Source organism: Pantherophis guttatus, chromosome 1 (genome assembly GCF_059756535.1).
Source record: "Pantherophis guttatus breed Tessera chromosome 1, ASM5975653v1, whole genome shotgun sequence".
NCBI classification, from domain to species: domain Eukaryota; kingdom Metazoa; phylum Chordata; class Lepidosauria; order Squamata; family Colubridae; genus Pantherophis; species Pantherophis guttatus.
Genome location: NC_142063.1, coordinates 2495602 through 2514558, shown reverse-complemented (window position 1 = coordinate 2514558; position 18957 = coordinate 2495602). Strand labels below are relative to the sequence as shown.

Sequence of the window (18957 nt, the reverse complement as noted above, 5' to 3'; positions counted from 1 at the left end):
CTGTCTCTAGACGAGAACGAATGCCGGACCAAGCCGGGCATCTGCCCCAACGGGCGCTGCGTGAACACCGTGGGCAGCTACCACTGCGACTGCAACGAAGGCTTCCAGAGCAGCCCCTCGGGCACCGAGTGCCTCGGTAATCCATCCCACCCCTGTGCTGATTTCTCGGGGAATGTTCAGGCGGGAGTGAGTCCTGATGGGTTTTCGACTTTCCGGGGGTGGGGGTGGGAGGAGGAGGAGGTGTTGTGATACATTAGGAGCAATTTAGCCTCCTCCTGTTCCTAATTTAGTGGAACAATTTGCCTCCAGAAGTTGAGAATGCTCCAACACTGGAGGTTTTGAAGAAGAGCTCGGACAACCATTTCTCTGAAATGGGATAGGGCAGTGCTGGCTAATTTTTTTATTGTCGTGTGCCAAAAGCACGTGTGTGCTGGCACCCATAATACAATGCACGGGGGGGCCCTGAGCATGCGTGCATGACTCCCCACCCCCCTGCATGAACCCTCTATGCTCCCCCACCCCCCACATGCCTCTATGCTCCCCCTCCCCCTTGTTTTGGGCCTAGCAGGCCTCCCTGCATCCTCCTGGGCCCAAAAATGGGCTGGGGGGGAGGCAGGCCACCCCACCCCCACCCATGTGTGCGTGACCCCCTATGCATGCGTGCAAACCCCCCCCCAATGTATGCGTGTGACCTCCCTGCACAGGTCCATGCGTGTACAGGCACCGGAGCTGAACTAAGCGATGGCTCTCATGTAGTGGTGGGTTCCTCCCGGTTCGGTCCGGTTCGGCCGAGCCGGTAGCAGTGAAGATATGATGTCACCGAACCGGTTCTCCCCCCCCTCCCCCCACCCACCCACCCACGTTATTCTTACCTTTTATTTAGTCCCACCTTCAATCTATTGCTGCCTCCTGAGTCCCAGCTGATGACTAGAGGGAAAAAAACTGTTTAAACTCTTGCCGCCCTACAGCTGATCAGTGTTAAAAGCAAACAAATGAGTCGGGTCGTAAGTGCGAGGACTGGTCGTAAGTGTGAGGACCTTCCAGAAATGACTCTGACCAGCTAGCCACGCCCACCTAGTCACATGACCTCCAAGCCACATCCACAAAATAAGCCACGCCCACAGAACAGGTAGTAAAAAAATGTAGAACCCACCCCTGCTCTCATGCCTGCCAGCTGCGGCAGCACGCGTGCCACAGGTTCGCCCTCACGGGGAGAGGGTTTCCTGCCTGAGAAGAGGGCTGGGATAGAAGACCTCCAAGGTCCCTCCCAACTCTGTCATTCTGTAAGGGTCTCCTGCTTGCTTAGGGGGTTGGGCTACATGACCTTCAAAGCCCCTTCCAACTCGGTTATTCGGTCACTCTGTAAGGGTCTCCTGCTTGAGGACGGGGTTGGACTAGAAGACCTCCAAGGCCCCTCCCAACTCGGTTATTCCGTTATTCACCAGCCAGCCCTTCCTTTAAATCCCCAAAATAAAGGAGGAATTTCAAGCATGAAATATAAGCGCTCCGTGGATTGGGACCTGGTTATTTACGGGACCGCCTACTACCACAAACAGCCTCCCACCGGCCGGTACGCTCTCATAGAGAGGGGCTCCTCCGGGTGCCGTCAGCCAAGCAGTGTTGACTGGCAGCCCCTAGGGGGAGGGCCTTCTCTGTGGGGGCACCCACTATCTGGAACGAACTCCCCCCCCGGACAAACGGAGGATCCCGGATCTGCACACTTTCCGCCGTGCTCTCAAGACCCTCCTATTCCAGCAAGCCGGCCTGGCCTAATTTTCTCCCCCTTTCTTTTAAATTTTTAAATTGAAATTTTAATTTGTTTTTAAATTATTGGGATTTTTAATTGCCTTGGGCTAAATTATTTAATTTGGTTTTAATTACGTTTCTAACTTTTGTATCTATGTATTTTATTTCGTGCCTGTTCACCGCCCTGAGTCCCTCGGGAGTAGGGCGGTATATAAATTTAATAAAACATAAACAAAACATAAAGCAGAGGTCCATTTTCATCAGCCTTCAAGGGCACCCCTGCCCTCTGTGACGGCAGGAGCTATGACAAAGAGACTTTGCGCACTTGAAAAAGGAACCTTTTCCGAGTGAAATTGAGCTTTTTATTTATTTATTTATTTTTGATTCTGTGGGATAATGTTGGGCAGGGTCGAGGGTGCTCAAAACTTGGATGCTTTCCTATCTGCCCTTGTGGACTGAAAAGAAATTGAAGAAGGGATGGAATCAGGACGTTCTTCATTTCCTTAAGTCAGTGTTTCTCAACCTTGGAAGCTTGAAGATGGGTGGACTTCAACTCCCAGAATCCCCCAGCCAGCGTTGCTGGCTGGGGGATTCTGGGAGTTGAAGTCCACCCATCTTCAAGCTTCCAAGGTTGAGAAACACTGCCTTAAGTTGATGAGATCTTTAAAATCTGCGTCGACTCATTCTCAGTCTAGGGAGTCCTCGTCTTACGTCCACCACGGAGCCCAACATTTCTGTCGCCAAACGAGGCAAGGTTTTAAGTGTGCCTGATTTTACAACCTTTCTTGACCCAGTTGTTAAGTGACTCACTGAAGTTTTTGGGGTTAATCCCTTAACTAAACCATTCGCTTGTTAAGTTAATAATTCACTTAACAACTCTCCTTAAAAACCTCCAGTAATGGAGCACCCATAATTTCTGGAAGTAAGGCGTTCCGCTCATGGTGGGTTCTAAATTTTTTTACTACCGGTTCTGTGGGCGTGGCTTATTTTGTGGGCGTGGCTTGATGGTCATGTGACAATTCTTTAGGATTTAGCGGAGGTACTGGTCTACCAGGCTTTTAACTGCTTACAGAGCTGTACCTGTCTACCCATTTATTTTTGGAGGCACCGGTCTACTCATTTGTTTTTGCAGGCACCGGTCTACTCATTTGTTTTTGCAGGCACCGGTCTACTCATTTGTTTTTGCAGGCACCGGTCTACTCATTTGTTTTTGCAGGCACCGGTTAACTCATTTGTTTTTGGAGGTACCAGTCTACTCATTTGTTTTTGGAGGCACCGGTCTACACATTTGTTTTTGGAGGCACCGGTCTACTCATTTGTTTTTGGAGGCACCGGTCTACACATTTGTTTTTGGACGCACCGGTCTACTCATTTGTTTTTGGAGGCACCGGTCTACACATTTGTTTTTGGAGGCACCGGTCTACTCATTTGTTTTTGGAGGCACCGGTCTACACATTTGTTTTTGGAGGCACCGGTCTACTCATTTGTTTTTGCAGGCACCGGTCTACTCATTTGTTTTTGGAAGCACCGGTCTACTCATTTGTTTTTGCAGGCACCGGTCTACTCATTTGTTTTTGGAAGCACCGGTCTACTCATTTGTTTTTGGAGGCACCGGTCTACTCATTTGTTTTTGGAAGCACCGGTCTACTCATTTGTTTTTGGAGGCACCGGTCTACTCATTTGTTTTTGGAGGCACCGGTCTACTCATTTGTTTTTGGAGGCACCGGTCTATACATTTGTTTTTGGAGGCACCGGTCTACTCATTTGTTTTTGGAGGCACCGGTCTACTCATTTGTTTTTGGAAGCACCGGTCTACTCATTTGTTTTTGGAGGCACCGGTCTACTCATTTGTTTTTGGAAGCACCGGTCTACTCATTTGTTTTTGGAGGCACCGGTCTACTCATTTGTTTTTGCAGGCACCAGTCTACTCATTTGTTTTTGGAGGCATCGGTCTACTCATTTGTTTTTGGAGGCACCGGTCTACACATTTGTTTTTGGAGGCACTGGTCTACTCATTTGTTTTTGGAGGCACCGGTCTACCAGCACACTGCCTTTTAACACTGATCAGCTGTAGGGCGGCCCTTTGAAGTCCCACGGCAAGAGTTTAAACAGTTTTTCCCCTCTAGCCATCAGATGGGACTCAGGAGGCAGCAATAGATTGGGGGTGGGGCCAAATAAAAGGTAAGAATAATGTAGGGGGGCAGGGGGTGGGGGGGCAGAACCGGTTCGGTGACATCATATCGTCACCACCACCGGTTCGGCGGAATCAGGCCGAACCAGGAGGAACCCACCACTGGTTCCACCGGTTAATAACCATAATGACAAAGTTGGAAGAGACCTTGGAGGTAAAATAGAATAGAATAGAGCTGGAAGGGACCTTGGAGGTCTTCTAGTCCAGCCCCCTGCTCAAACAGGAGACCCTACACCAGTATTTCTGACCATCATCTGTGCCGTGAGATTTAAAATCGCTAGAAGCAGGAAATCCTGCTTTCTAGTGAATCTAAATTGCACGGCATGAATTTGGCGCACGCCGTGCATGAGTGGCCAGCGAACTGGTGGCAAACCGATTCAGATTTCACCACTGCCCTATCCCATTTCAGATAAGTGACTGTCCAGTCTATTCTTAAAAACATCCAGTGATGGAGAACCCACAAAGTCTGGTGGCAATCTGTTCCACTGGTTAATTGTCCTCACTGTTGGGAAGTTTCTCCTTAATTCCAGGTTGCTTCTCTCCTGGATTAGTTTCCATCGTTGTTTCTTATCCTGTCTTCAGGTGCTTTGGAAAAATAATTTGACCCCCTTCTTCTTTGTGGCGGCCCCTCAAATATTGGAAGGCTTCTATTATATCACCCCTAATTCTTCTTTTCTTTTCTTTTCTTTCTTTCTTTCTTTCTTTTTTTTTTTTTTTTTGCTTTAATTTATATGCCGCCCTTCTCCGGAGACTCAGGGCAGCTTACAATGCATCAAGCAATAGCCTTCATACTTTTGTATATTTATACAAATATACAAATTTGTATTTTGTATATTTATACAAATATACAAATTTGTATTTGTATAGCCAAACCCAAATCCTGTCTCCGGGCCTTTGATCCTCTTAGTTGCTCTTCTCTGCACTTTTTCCAAAGTCTCAACCTCTTTCTTGTTGTAGTATGGTGACCAGAATTGCTTGCCGTATTCCAGGTGCGGCCTTACTAAAGGCTTTGTAAAGCTGTACTAAGACTTCACAGTGATTGTGAGTCTCTGCTTTTAATTCTCTCCTTGTTGGCCTCCGATGTTCTTCTCTTTATTTTTTTCCAGTTTCCCTGACAATACAAAGTAAAAGCGATCCAGCCATTACAGAGATTATAAAGAGATTACCAAATGCTTCATCCCGCTAACGCATCGCCTGGCCGTTGGCCAAGACTTCAGGCCAAGCCCAAAAGTGGACACGACTTAATCAGTGGCCAAAGAAAAGTGCATTTGCTCAAATCAGGAGGAAGAATTCTCGAGCCCCTTCCAGCTTCTCTTTGTTCCCCTTCCAACGTCTGCATTCTGCCTCTTTTAAGCATAATGGAAGATATTGTATTTCAGTGGGGGTTCAGGGCTCCTGAACGATTTGGGCAAAAAGCATCAAAAATGCAGACAAAAGGAACGTTCAGCAGAGGTTTCATCTCCAGATTTAGTTTCTCAAATAGTTAAATATTTAACTAAATAGTGAATATTTAGTTTAAAAGTGGGGGGGGGGGACGCGGTGGGGTCCTTAGTGCTCTCAGAGTTTGGTGGTTTTCTTGCAGAAGGGAACATCATCAGTGTTAAAAGAGAGTGGAATTTGCAGAGAGGAGGAGGAGGAGGAGGAGGAAGAAAAGAAGGAAGAGGAGGAAAATAAGAGGAAGAGGAAGAGGAAGTGGAGAGGGGAGAGGGCAGGAAGAGGAGGAGGAAGAAAAGGAAGTGGAGGGGGAGGAAGAGGAGGAAGTAGGAGAAGATGGGGAGGAGGAAGAAGAGGAGAAGAGAGGAGGAGGAAGAGGAGGAAGAGGAAGAGGAAAATAAGAGAAGAGGAAAGGAGGAGGAGGAAGGAGGAAGAGGAGGAGAAAGAGGAAGAAAAGTGGAGGGGAGGAGGAGGAAGAGAAGGAAGAGGAGAAGAAAGGAGGAAGAGAAAGAGGAGAAGGGGAGGAAGAGGAGGAGGAAGAGGAAGAAAAGTGGAGGGGAGGAGGAAGAGGAGGAGGAGGAGAAGAAAGGAGGAGGAGGAAGAAGAAAATAAGAGAAGAAGAAAGGAGGAGGAGCAAGAAGGGAAGGAAGAGGAGAAGAAAGAGGAGAAGAAAGGAGGAAGAGAAAGGAGAAGGGGTGGAAGAGGAGGAGGAAGAGGAAGAAAAGTAGAGGGGAGGAGAAGGAGGAAGTGGAGAAGAAAGGAGGAAGAGGAAGAGGAGGAAGGGAGGAAGAGGAGGAGGAAGAGGAAGAAAAGTTGAATGGAGGAGGAGGAGGAAGAGGAGAAGAAAGAGGAAGAAAAGGGGAGGGGAGGAGGAGGAGGAAGCGGAGAAGAAAGGAGGGAGAGAAAGAGGAGAAGGGGAGGAGAAAGAGGAAGAAAAGTGGAGGGGAGGAGGAGGAAGAGGAGGAGAAGAAAGGAGGAGGAGGAGGAAAATAAGAGAAGAAGAAAGGAGGAGCAAGAAGAGAAGGAAGAGGAGAAGAAAGAGGAAGAAAAGTGTAGGAGAGAAGGAGGAAGAGGAGAAGAAAGGAGGAAGAGAAAGAGGAGAAGGGGAGGAAGAGGAGAAGAAAGAGGAAGAAAAGGGGAGGGGGAGGAGGAGGAAGAAGAAAAGAAAGGAGGAAGAGAAAGAGGAGAAGGGGAGGAAGAGGGGGAAAATAAGAGAAGGAAGAGGAGGAGGAGAAGTAGGAGCGTAGGCTCCATGGTGCTGTCCGAGCTTTTCTTGCAGACGTTTCATTACCCAACTAGGTAACATCATCAAGGCTAACAAGCAGTGGGGTTTTCTCTCCATTTATATTCTCGTGGCTTGCCCTGCCAGTGTTGGTGGGAGGGGGTTTGTTGGGTCCTTGAACCCTGAGCTACAAACCTTCTCTTCCGTCGGTGAAAGGGCCCTGTGCCAATGGAGTCCTGCTATGCTGCAGCCAGTGTGGGTATAGATGATGCCACCCTTCAACGCTGGGTATGGCATCCTAGAGTCAGAAGAGGGCTCCCGAGGCCATCTAGCCCAACCCCTTGGTCAGTACAGGGATGCCAATGCAAATCGGTCATTGGCTCCCCTCTCCAGCTGCTCTGCCTTTGAGGGCACCAAGGTGGGTTAAAGCTACCAATTGGAAGCCAATTCAGGTTGGACCTCTGGAGGAGAACACCCTGGCTGTGTGCGGTCTGTTAGCCAGTGGAACTGGCTGCCACATGAAATGAGGAATTCTCCTTTCTCCGAGTCTTCAGAGGCTCGACGGTGCAAGAGTAAGCGGGGGGGGGGTCTCCAACTTTGGCAACGTTAACTCTTGTGGACTTCAACTTCCAGGATTCCTCAGCCAGCCATTGGCGGAGGATGAGCCCTGAGCAGGGGGTTGGACTAGATGGCCTCTAGGGGCTCCCTTCCCCCCTTGACAATTGCAGGAACATAGCCAGCCCATCTCTTGCAAATCAAAACTAGAAGACGGGGGTTCAGAGGGGTTGCAAGCCCCCCCCTTGCCCTGCCAGAGACTCACTGCGGTAATCCCCCCCCGTCTCTCCCCCCCCCCGCACAGACACTCGCCAAGGCTTCTGCTTCACCGAGGTGCTCCAGACGTTGTGCCAGATGTCCTCCACCAACCGGCAGCAGGTCACCAAGTCCGAGTGCTGTTGCAACGGAGGACGAGGCTGGGGGCCCCAGTGCGAACCCTGCCCCTTCCTGGGCACAGCCCAGTACAAGAAGATGTGCCCCCACGGGCCGGGCTACATGACTGACGGGAGAGGTGAGTGGCTGCCCTGAAATGCCAGGTCCCCCTTCCATAAACGATGGGGGGCCCATCGCCCTATTATTGGGCTGCTAGGTTTCAGGGGGCCAATTGAAAAGGGGGAGAGGGAGGGAGGGAGGGAGGGGAGGAAGACAAGAAAGAAAGCGAGAGAGAGAGAAGGAAGGAGAGAAGGAAGGAAGGAAGGGGAAGGATGGATGGAAAAAATGAGAGAGGAAAGAGGGAGGGAGGAGAGAAGGAAGGAAGGAGAGACGAGAGAGGAAGGAAGACAAGAAGACAGAAAAGAAAGGAAGAAAAGAAAAGAGAAAGGAAGGAAAGAAAGAGGAAGGAAGGAAGGAAGGAAGGAAGGAAGGAAGGAAGGAAGGAAGGAAGGAAGGAAGGAAGGAAGGAAGGAAAAAGTGAGAGGAAAGAGGGAGAGAGGAGAGAAGGAAGGAAGGAAAGAGAGAGAAGGAAGGAAGAAAGGAAGGAAGGAGAGATGAGAGAGGAAGGAAGACAAGAAGACAGAAAAGAAAGGAAGAAAAGGAAGGAAGGAAAAAGGAAAGAGGGAGGAAAAAAGGAAGGAAGGAAAGAAGAGAGGAAGAAGAGGAAAGAAAAGAAAGAGAGAGAGAGAGAAGGAAGGAGGGGAAGGAAGGAAGGAAAGAAGGAAGGAAGAGGAAGGATGGATGGATGGAAAAAGTGAGAGAGGAAAGAGGGAGGGAGGAGAGAAGGAAGGAAGGAGAGAGAGAAGAGAAGGAAGGAGAGACGAGAGATGAAGGAAGACAAGAAGACAGAAAAGAAAGGAAGAAAAGAAAGAGGAAGGAAGGAAGGAAAGAAAGAAAGAGGAAGGAAGGAAGGATGGAAAAAGTGAGAGAGGAAAGAGGGAGGGAGGAGAGAAGGAAGGAAGGAAAGAGAGAGAAGGAAGGAAGACAAGAAAGGAAGGAAGGAGAGACGAGAGAGGAAGGAAGACAAGAAGACAGAAAAGAAAAGAAGGAAAGGAAGGAAGGAAGGAAAAAGAGGAAAGGGAGGGAGGAGAGAAGGAAGGAAGGAGAGAGAAGAGAGGAAGGAAGAAGAAGAAAAAAGAAAGAAAGCAAGAGAGAGAGAAGGAAGAAAAGAAAGAAAGAAAGAAAGAAAGAAAGAAAGAAAGAAAGAAAGAAAGAAAGAAAGAAAGAAGAAAGAGGAAGGATGGATGGAAAAAGTGAGAGGAAAGAGGGAGGGAGGAGAGAAGGAAGGAAGAGAGAGAGGGAAGGAAGACAAGAAAGATAGAAAGGAAGGAAGGAGAGAGAAGAGATGAAGGAAGACAAGAAGACAGAAAAGAAAGGAAGAAAAGAAAGAGAGAAAGGAAGGAAGGAAAGAAAGAAAGAGGAAGGAAGGAATGATGGAAAAAGTGAGAGAGGAAAGAGGGAGGGAGGAGAGAAGGAAGGAAGGAAAGAGAGAGAAGGAAGGAAGACAAGAAAGGAAGGAAGGAGAGACGAGAGAGGAAGGAAGACAAGAAGACAGAAAAGAAAAGAAGGAAAGGAAGGAAGGAAGGAAAAAGAGGAAGGGGAGGGAGGAGAGAAGGAAGGAAGGAGAGAGAAGAGAGGAAGGAAGAAGAAGAAAAAAGAAAGAAAGCAAGAGAGAGAGAAGGAAGAAAAGAAAGGAAGAAAGAAAGAAGAAAGGATGGATTGATGGATGGAAAAAGTGAGAGGAAAGAGGGAGGGAGGAGAGAAGGAAGGAAGGAGAGAGAAGAGAAGAGAAGAGAAGAGAAGGAAGGAAGACAAGAAAGATAGAAAGGAAGGAAGGAGAGACAAGACATGAAGGAAGACAAGAAGACAGAAAAAGGAAGAAAAGAGAGGAAGGAAGGAAGGAAAGAAAGAAAGGAAGGAATGATGGAAAAAGTGAGAGGAAAGGGAGGGAGGAGAGAAGGAAGGAAGGAAGATAAGACAGAAAAGGAAGGAAGGAAAAAGGAAGGAAGGAGAGAGAAGAGAGAGGAAGGAAGAAGAAGAAGAAAGAAAAGAAAGAAAGAGGGAAGAGAGAGAAGAGAGAAGGAAGGAAGACAGAAGAAAGAGAGGGAGATTTTTTTTCCTTCTTTGGGCCTTTTCTGGGGCTCCCACCAGCCCTTTCCTGAACTGAACGAAGCCTCCGCTGCCTGGGCTGCCCCAAAGAAGCCTCCGGGGTGTCCCTTCCGGAGCGATTTCTTTTCTGGAGCCTTGCTGGGCCCCTTGAAGAGCCTCGGACAATCTCGTCTCCAGACGCCCACAATTTCACACAGGGGACTTTTCATAACATTACTTAAAAGCTAAAAGTTCCCCTCGCACATCCGTGCTAGGCGTTCCCGACTCTAGGGGGCGCTGCTCATCCCCGTTTCAAAGCCGAGGAGCCAGCGCTGTCCGAAGACGTCTCCGTGGTCATGTGGCCTCAACGCCAAAGGCGCACGGAACGCTCTTCCCTTCCCCATCAAAGGTGGTGCCTATTTTTCTACTCGCATTTTTTTTTACCTGCTTTCGAACTGCCAGGTTGGCAGAAGCCGGGACAAGTCACGGGAGCTCACCCCGTTAGGCGGCGCTAGGGATTCGAACCGCCGAACTGCCGACCTTTCGATCGACAAGCTCAGCGTCTTAGCCCCTGAGCCACCGCGTCCTTTTCAAATTACTTCCCTCGATATAAAAATTACTCCGGTCGTCCCGACCAAGATAACTCCAGTGTCGCTAACGCCAGTGAAGCTGCTTGCTTTGAGAAGGCGTTCCATAGAATTTATCGCCTGTTGGTGACAACTCCTTTTCAGGCAGCAGTTTCTTGATTTCTCTCAGGTGGGGGGGGGCAGCTGGTGGTGAAGGTTTGCCCCCCCCCCCCGCATTTTCACTCCAAAGGCTTTCATGAGAAAGGAGGGGGGCTGGGAAACCGTGGTTTGGAGGGGGCCCTGCACCCCATCGCTTGGGGCCAGGGAAGGCTGGTGGGCTTGCTGTGTTTTAATGGAGGATTCCCCCCTCCCCCCCGGCAGATATCGACGAATGCAAAGTGCTGCCCAAACTTTGCCATCACGGCCAGTGCATCAACACCGTGGGCTCCTTCCGCTGCCACTGCCACCTCGGCTACACCCTGGACATCACCGGGACCCTCTGCCAGGGTAAGGGGCCTCATCCCCCTGCCCACCAGGCTCCCTTCTGCCATGGCTGGGCCCCTGCTCCATGATCCTTCCTTCCTTCCTTCCCACCCCATCCTCTTTCTTTCTTTCTTTCTTTCTTTCTTTCTTTCTTTCTTTCTTTCTTTCTTTCTTTCTTCCTTTCTTTCTCCTTCCTGCCTTCCTGCCTTTCTTCCCCGTCAAATATCTTCCCTCCCTCTTTCTTTCTTTCTTTCCTTCCTTCTTTCTTTCTTTCTCCTTCCTGCGTTCCTGCCTTTCTTCCCCATCAAATATCTTCCCTCCCTCTTTCTTTCTTTCTTTCCTTCCTTCTTTCTTTCTTTCTCCTTCCTGCCTTCCTACCTTTCTTCCCCATCAAATATCTTCCTTCCCGCCGTCCTTCTTTCTTTCTTTCTTTCTCCTTCCTGCGTTCCTGCCTTTCTTCCCCATCAAATATCTTCCCTCCCTCTTTCTTTCTTTCTTTCCTTCCTTCTTTCTTTCTTTCTCCTTCCTGCCTTCCTACCTTTCTTCCCCATCAAATATCTTCCTTCCTCTTTCTTTCTTTCTTTCTATCTTTCTTTCTTTCTACTTCCTGCCTTCCTGCCTTTCTTCCCCATCAAATATCTTCCCTCCCTCTTTCTTTCTTTCCTTCCTTCCTTCTTTCTTTCTTTCTCCTTCCTGCCTTCCTACCTTTCTTCCCCATCAAATATCTTCCTTCCCACCTTCTTTCTTTCTTTCTTTCTTTCTTTCTTTCTTTCTTTCTCCTTCCTGCCTTCCTACCTTTCTTCCCCATCAAATATCTTCCTTCCCACCCTCCCTCCCTTTCTTCCTTCCTTCCTTCCTTCCTTTCTTCCTTTCTTTCTTTCTTTCTTTCTTTCTTTCTTTCTTTCTTTCTCCTTCCTGCCTTTCTTCCCTATCAAATATCTTTCTTCCTTCCTTCCTTCCCTCCCTTCCTCCCTCCCTCCCTCCCTCCTTCCTTCCTTCCTTCCTTCCTTCCTTCCTTCCTTCCTTCCTTCCTTCCTTCCTTCCTAAAATTTAGTGGCCACTCATCTTAACCACAAGGTTAATCTGGGCAGCTTTCAATATTAAAAGGTAAAATGATACAAAACCTAAAAAATATAAATACTGTAAATGTCCAAATACTGAGAGACCCGGTTAAAAGAGCAGGAGGGAGGGAAGGAAGGAATAGGATGAGAAGGGGTGGGGGGAGGGGGGGCGGATTCCCTTGGGGTGGAGGGGTCCTGGGTAAGGCCCCTCCCCCCAATGAAGATTGCACCCAAGGGCTGAGAGGAAAAGGGGGCGGGGGTTCCAGTTTATTTATTTATTATTATTTATTTATTTTGTCACATTTCTACGCCGCCCCACTCCCAAGGGACTCTGGGTTGCCCCCCCTGAGGCCGCCATCTTGAATTTAATAACCCAACCTCCACCATGGCTGCCTCCGACCACCTCTGGGGGCGTCAAGAGGTCCCCTCTGTACATCAAAGCCCCTCCCCGGGCTTAAGCCCACCTGCCCACCCAAAGTCACTAAATCCACAGATAGTCCATTTGTTTAGTGACCGTTCACATTTATAACGGCACCGGGGGAAAAAGGTGACTTACCTTCATTTTTCACTCTTACGGCCATCCCAGCATCCCCCTGAGGGACAGGATCAAAATTTTGAGCGCTTGGCAAACTTGGTTCCTATTTATGACGGTCGCAATAGTCCCCTTTTTAAGGCCAAGGCCACGGTGGGGGGTGGGGGGGCAGATTCACATTTCGCCACCGTCTCGCTCCCTTCACCGCTGCACGGATTTGCTTAACAACGGTGGCAGGCACGGTCATAAAAGGGGTGAGGGTGTGAGACTCACTTAAGGACGGTCTCACTTAGCCACGGAACTTTTGTGTCGTAAAGCCGAGGACTTTGATATTGGAGAAGGAAGACCAATTTATTTATTTATTTATTAGTTCGATTTATATGCCGCTCTTCTCTGGAGACTCAGGGCGGCTTACAATGCATTAAGCAATAGCCTTCATACTTTTGTATATACCTGCTTAGTAGGGCTTTCGCTGCCCCCCCAAGTGGTGTTCTTTTTTATACAAAGTCAGCTTATTGCCCCCACAAACCGGGTCCTCATTTTACCCACCTCGGAAGGAGGGAAGGCTGAGTCAACCTTGAGCCTGGTGAGATTTGAACTTGCAGTAATTGCAGGCAGCTGGTAGCTAAGTGCTACTTTAACAGCACTTTAGTCTGCTGCACCACCAAGGCTCCTAGTTAAGCCACTTTGGACCCTTGCTCTCCCTCTCTTTCTCCATCTCTCCCCCTCCCCACTTAGACCTGGACGAGTGCAGCCAGTCTCCCAAACCTTGTAATTTCATCTGCAAGAACTCGGAGGGCAGCTTCCAGTGTTCCTGCCCCAGAGGGTACATCCTGCAGGAAGATGGCAAGACTTGCAAAGGTGAGATGGACCCGGGGGTAGGGGGCACGGAAGGGGTGGGGTCGGGGGCCAAGGGAGGCCAGTGCTTTGAGGGACCACCCCAAACCTTTGCCCATCCGAATGATTTCCTCCTCAGAAGCTCCCAGCTGGGTCTCCCATCCATGTCCGCCTCTGTCCTAGTATTTGCCCCCCTCCCCTAAAATCTTTTAGTGCCCGTTCAAGAGAGAACAAGCATTGGATGATATTTAAAGCACTGTTTCTTGACTCTATGGACTGGAAGATGGGTGGACTTCAACTCCCAGAATTCCCCAGCCAGCATTTGCTGGCTGGGGGATTCTGGGAGTTGAAGTCCACCCGTCTTCCAGGTAGTAAGAGAAACACGGAGTTAGAGAGATGCTTAAGAGCGAACCGAGCATGTGCTGACTGGGGAATTCTGGGAGTTGAAGTCTACCCGTCTTCCAGGTAGTAAGAGAAACACGGAGTTAGAGAGATGCTTAAGAGCGAACCGAGCATGTGCTGACTGGGGAATTCTGGGAGTTGAAGTCTACCCGTCTTCCAGGTAGTAAGAGAAACACGGAGTTAGAGAGATGCTTAAGAGTGAACAGAGCATGTGCTGACTGGGGAATTCTGGGAGTTGAAGTCCACCCGTCTTCCAGGTAGTAAGAGAAACACAGAGTTAGAGAGATGCTTAAGAGCGAACAGAGCATGTGCTGGCTGGGGAATTCTGGGAGTTGAAGTCCACCCGTCTTCCAGGTAGTAAGAGAAACACGGAGTTAGAGAGATGCTTAAGAGCGAACCGAGCATGTGCTGGCTGGGGGATTCTGGGAGTTGAAGTCCACCCGTCTTCCAGGTAGTAAGAGAAACACGGAGTTAGAGAGATGCTTAAGAGCGAACCGAGCATGTGCTGACTGGGGGATTCTGGGAGTTGAAGTCTACCCGTCTTCCAGGTAGTAAGAGAAACACGGAGTTAGAGAGATGCTTAAGAGCGAACAGAGCATGTGCTGACTGGGGAATTCTGGGAGTTGAAGTCTACCCGTCTTCCAGGTAGTAGGAGAAACACGGAGTTAGAGATGCTAAGAGCGAACCGAGCATGTGCTGGCTGGGGAATTCTGGGAGTTGAAGTCCACCCGTCTTCCAGGTAGTAAGAGAAACACGGAGTTAGAGAGATGCTTAAGAGCGAACAGAGCATTTGCTGGCTGGGGGATTCTGGGAGTTGAAGTCCACCCGTCTTCCAGGTAGTAAGAGAAACACGGAGTTAGAGAGATGCTTAAGAGCGAACAGAGCATGTGCTGACTGGGGAATTCTGGGAGTTGAAGTCCACCCGTCTTCCAGGTAGTAAGAGAAACACGGAGTTAGAGAGATGCTTAAGAGCGAACCGAGCATGTGCTGACTGGGGAATTCTGGGAGTTGAAGTCCACCCGTCTTCCAGGTAGTAGGAGAAACACGGAGTTAGAGAGATGCTTAAGAGCGAACCGAGCATGTGCTGACTAGGGAATTCTGGGAATTGAAGTCCACCCGTCTTCCAGGTAGTAAGAGAAACACGGAGTTAGAGAGATGCTTAAGAGCGAACCGAGCATGTGCTGGCTGGGGAATTCTGGGAGTTGAAGTCCACTCAGCTTAGAGTTGCCAAGGTGCAGAAACCGGGTGATGAAAACTACAAACTCTTTTACGCCCCCTGGGGGTCATCCAGACGTCTGCAGCTCAGTTCCCATATGAACAGCCCCAAACCAGATATTATTCACAGCAGAGGAAGAAAAAATTGTGAGAAGGAGAAAAAAAAAAATTGGCACATCCATTTAGGAAGAATCCAGCAAGCCTCTCCTCCCACCCCCACCCCCCAAATTTCTAGAGTCCTCTAGCCCCCCCTCCCTCTTCCTCAACCTGGCAGGTAATTCTTAAAATTCTCTATAAAAGTTTTTAAGAAGAGATTGGACAACTGCTTGTCTGTAATGGTTGTTCTGTCCCCGTACCCCACACACACCCCCACGGACGGCCCGGAGTTAATAAGCCACACGACAAAACTCTTTGAAGATAAAGCTGGCAGCAACCCAGTGGCTAGCTGCCAATTCAGACTTTACTCACACAAAACAAAGATTAGACTGCCAGCATTCCGATAAAACAGGCAGAGTGTCAACAATACAAGGATTAATCCAAATGCAGTCCGATAAAGCAGGCAAAGTCCAGTAACACAGAGATTGTGGAGTATTTCCAGTTTTTGCTCGTCACAAACTGAACCGGCCACCACATCCACATTTATACTCTGTGGGGTGTGGTCCAGTGACTCAGCTAATCTCTGGCACGCCTTCCCTTCTGCTGTGCACGCTTCTCCCTGTGCCTCTGTCGCGGGTCCAGCCAGCACTTATCTCCTTCGTTGCTGTCCACCTGTGGCTGCGGGGACGTGCTTGGCTCTGGGCCTATCGTTTGGCCTTCGGTGTCCTCTGGAGGCATTGCCAGAGAGGAGGGTCCTGGAGAGGGAGGCCTTGCCAACTCCTCTCCCTCACTCTCAGAGTCTGCATCTGTCAATAGCCCAGGCTCAGGCAACGGAGCCACAACACTGGTCTCGTTTAGGGTCTCAGGCCTGAGCAGGGGGTTGGACTAGAAGACCTCCAGGGTCCCTTCCAACTCTGTACTTCTGGTAATCTCATTTTCTTTTTCCCAGATTTGGACGAGTGTTCCACGAAGCAGCACAACTGTCAGTTCCTCTGCGTGAACGTCATTGGCGGCTTCAACTGCAAGTGCCCTCCAGGATTCACCCAGCACCATTCTTCCTGCATCGGTGAGTTACCCGTTTCCTAATTTTAAACCGCAAAACGCAGAATTGGGGGTTGCATTGGGGTGTGTTCGGATCTTAAGCCAGGATAAAAAAAAATTTTTTAAAAATTGTGGTTTGTGACTCAGCATTTGGTGAAAAACCTCAAACGCTCTCGGGGGTGGAAGGTTTTACTGACGTCTGCTTCATTTTGCTAAAGTTATTATTTTCCAGCTAGGCGTATTTTCTCCTACCTAAGAAGGGGGGGGGGAAGTGTTGGTGGTGCAGCAGACTAAAGCACTGTTAAGTAACACCAGCTGCCTGCAATTACTGTGAGTTCAAATCTCCCCAGGCTCAAGGTTGACTCAGCCTTCCATCCTTCCGAGGTAGGTAAAATGAGGACCTGGTTTGTGGGGGCAATAAGCTGACTTTGTATAAAAAAGAACACCTTAGGGGGGGGGCGAAAGCGCTACTAAGCAAGTATATACAAAAGGATGAAGGCTATTGCTTAACGTATTGTAAGCCACCCTGAGTCTCCGGAGAAGGGCAGCATATAAATCGAACCAATAAATAAATAAATAAATAAAAGTCAGCTGCCAATTTGGGGCAATGATAGGTGGTCCTTGATTTACAACCCTTCGTTTAGTGACAGTTCAAAGTTACAACAGCACTAAGGAAGTGACTTGTGATCTCTCCTCACACTTACGACCATTTCAGACCATCCATCCCCGTGATCCCGTGATAAACAATTTGGTTTGCGTGACAGCGGATGTGTGTTTACGATAGTTGCCACGTCCTGGGGGGGTTGTCACGTGATCCACATTTGCGACTTCTGATGAGCAACGTCAAGGGGGAGGGAGCCCGATTCACTTAATGACCATGTGATTCAGTAAACAACTTCAGTGTTTCACTTAGCAACCACAACAAGAAAGTTCATAGGATTGACTGAACATTTCCATTCACTTAGCAACCTCCTCACTTAGCAATTCTTAAATCCAGAATCCAGAAAATGCCTGTCCCAATCGTGGTCGTAAGACGAGGTCTACCTGCATTATGATTGCAGGATCCCTTGACTGCAAAATAGGGTCCTTTGTTGGCTGAAGCTGCCCTCCGGGCTTTAGTGCCAGGTCCGAATTCACCTGCAAACATTTATTTACTCATGAAATGTTTACACCTCCCATGTTCCCTAAGTGACTCTGGGCTGTTAACAAAACGTTTACAACATGGTCCCCCACATTTTAAATGCAGGCAGCTTAGGAAAGCGCTTATTTGGAAAATAGGTCTCTCTAGCAAGCGAGCCAAGCCGCAAATTGCCTTCCACCATACAGTTGGTTCTGTGCCTGGTGTTTCCAACCACTGCCAGGAGTTTGTGGAGAAGCCGGTATCGTGCGTGTCTTTTCCGTAGAATTACTCGTTTCTTTTCATTTTTTTTAATCCCCTCTAGACAACAACGAGTGCACCTCCCAGCCGACACTATGCGGGTCGAAAGGACACTGTCTGAATACCCCCGGCAGCTACAACTGCGAATGCCAGAAGGGATTTATTCTGGATAACTCCGGAAGCAGTTGCGAAGGTGTGTGTGCCATCTCCGCTCGCTTGTGTGGGTGTGTGAAGGGGGGTAGGGTGGAACACGGATGTCCGGAATCATAGCTTAAAACATGTATTGTAATATATGTATGTAGGTCTTTGGTTATTCGGATTTTCTCCCGCGAAAAATGGGAAGTGTCTTGGTGACGTTTCGACGAAGTCTCATTTGTCATCTTCAGGCTGGTGTTTTCAGCTTCGTGCTTCTAGGAGCAATGTGTGATTGCAGCTGTTTCTTCCTTTTAACTGCCAGTGGGGGTGTGAACTGATTGGGTGGGAGCCTGGCTGTGTTCTCATTGGGTGGAGATGCGTTCTGATTGGTTGGGGGCTTGGCTGTGCTCTGATTGGATCGGGGGTTGGCTGTGCTCTGATTGGATGGGGGGGTGCTCTGTTTGGGTGGGGGCTTGGTTGTACTCGAGTTAGCCTGAGTTGCAGAGGGATTTGAGCTGGTGAGCTACGTTGCTGTTGTTTGGCTTCACGTTCGTGGTCATGCCACATCTTCATGGTGGGTGTCAGTTTGCTTCATGTATGGATTGGAGGGGTTTAAAGTGGCTAATGATGCAGCTGTGGTGTGGCCTCTGGTTTGTGGTCGTGCCTCATCATCGGTGTGGGTTTGAGTTTGCTTTTTGCGTGGATGTGTGCTGGCTGGCGGATTCTGGGAGTTGAAGTCCACCCATCTTCAAGCTTCCAAGGTTGAGAAACACTGGTCTAAACAGAGACATGAACTCAAAATCATGTGGAGTCTTAGTAAATTGGAGTCCTAGTGCACAATCCCTTAAACGCGAGCCAGACGGGTGCACCAGCAGCCAAAAAAGTTAATATGATCCTGGGTTGTATAAACAGAGGGATAGAATCAAAATAAGTTGAAGTCTTAGTACCCTAGTACAGAGACACCTGGAATCCTGTGGGCAATTTTGGTCACCACATTACAGAAAAGATGTTGAGACTTTGGAAAAAGTGCAGAGAAGAGCGACCAAGATGATTAAAAGGCCTGGAGACTAAAACATATGAAGGATGGTTGCAGGATTTGGGTTTGGCCAGTCTAGAGAAAAGTAGAATTAGGGGGGACATGATAGCAGGATTTTAGTATTTGAGGGGCTGCCCCAAAGAAGAAGGGGGTCAATTTATTTTCCAAAGCCCCTGAAGGCAGGACAAGAAGCAACGGATGGAAACTCATCGAGGAGAGAAGCAACCTGGAATTAAAGAGAAATTTCCTAGCAATGAGGACAATTAACCAGTGGAACAGCTTGACACCAGAAGTTGTAGGAGCTGCATCATTGCAGGTTTTAAAGAAGAGACTGGACAATGAAATGGTTTAGGGCCATGATGGAGAATTTATGGCATATCGGTGGGCTCTAGCTCAGCTCCAGCATGTATGCATGCGCTGGCCAGCTGATTTTCGGGCCTTCCGGTCCTACCGGAAGCCGGGAAACGGGCCTTTTCCGGCCTCCGGGGGGATGGAGAAGGCTGTTTT

At 48.9% G+C, this 18957-nt stretch overlaps 1 protein-coding gene across 1 annotated transcript in view; it reads left to right on the top strand.

Annotated features, from left to right (window-relative positions):
- Positions 1-18957, top strand: part of FBN3 (fibrillin 3) — a 210627-nt gene that overhangs the window by 176426 nt on the left and 15244 nt on the right. Inside the window, exons 56-61 of the mRNA XM_087893746.1 lie at positions 11-136; positions 7453-7659; positions 10616-10741; positions 13049-13171; positions 15810-15926; positions 17344-17472. Of these exons, the coding sequence (XP_087749872.1) occupies positions 11-136; positions 7453-7659; positions 10616-10741; positions 13049-13171; positions 15810-15926; positions 17344-17472 (828 nt within the window). The remainder of the gene's footprint in view (positions 1-10; positions 137-7452; positions 7660-10615; positions 10742-13048; positions 13172-15809; positions 15927-17343; positions 17473-18957) is intronic.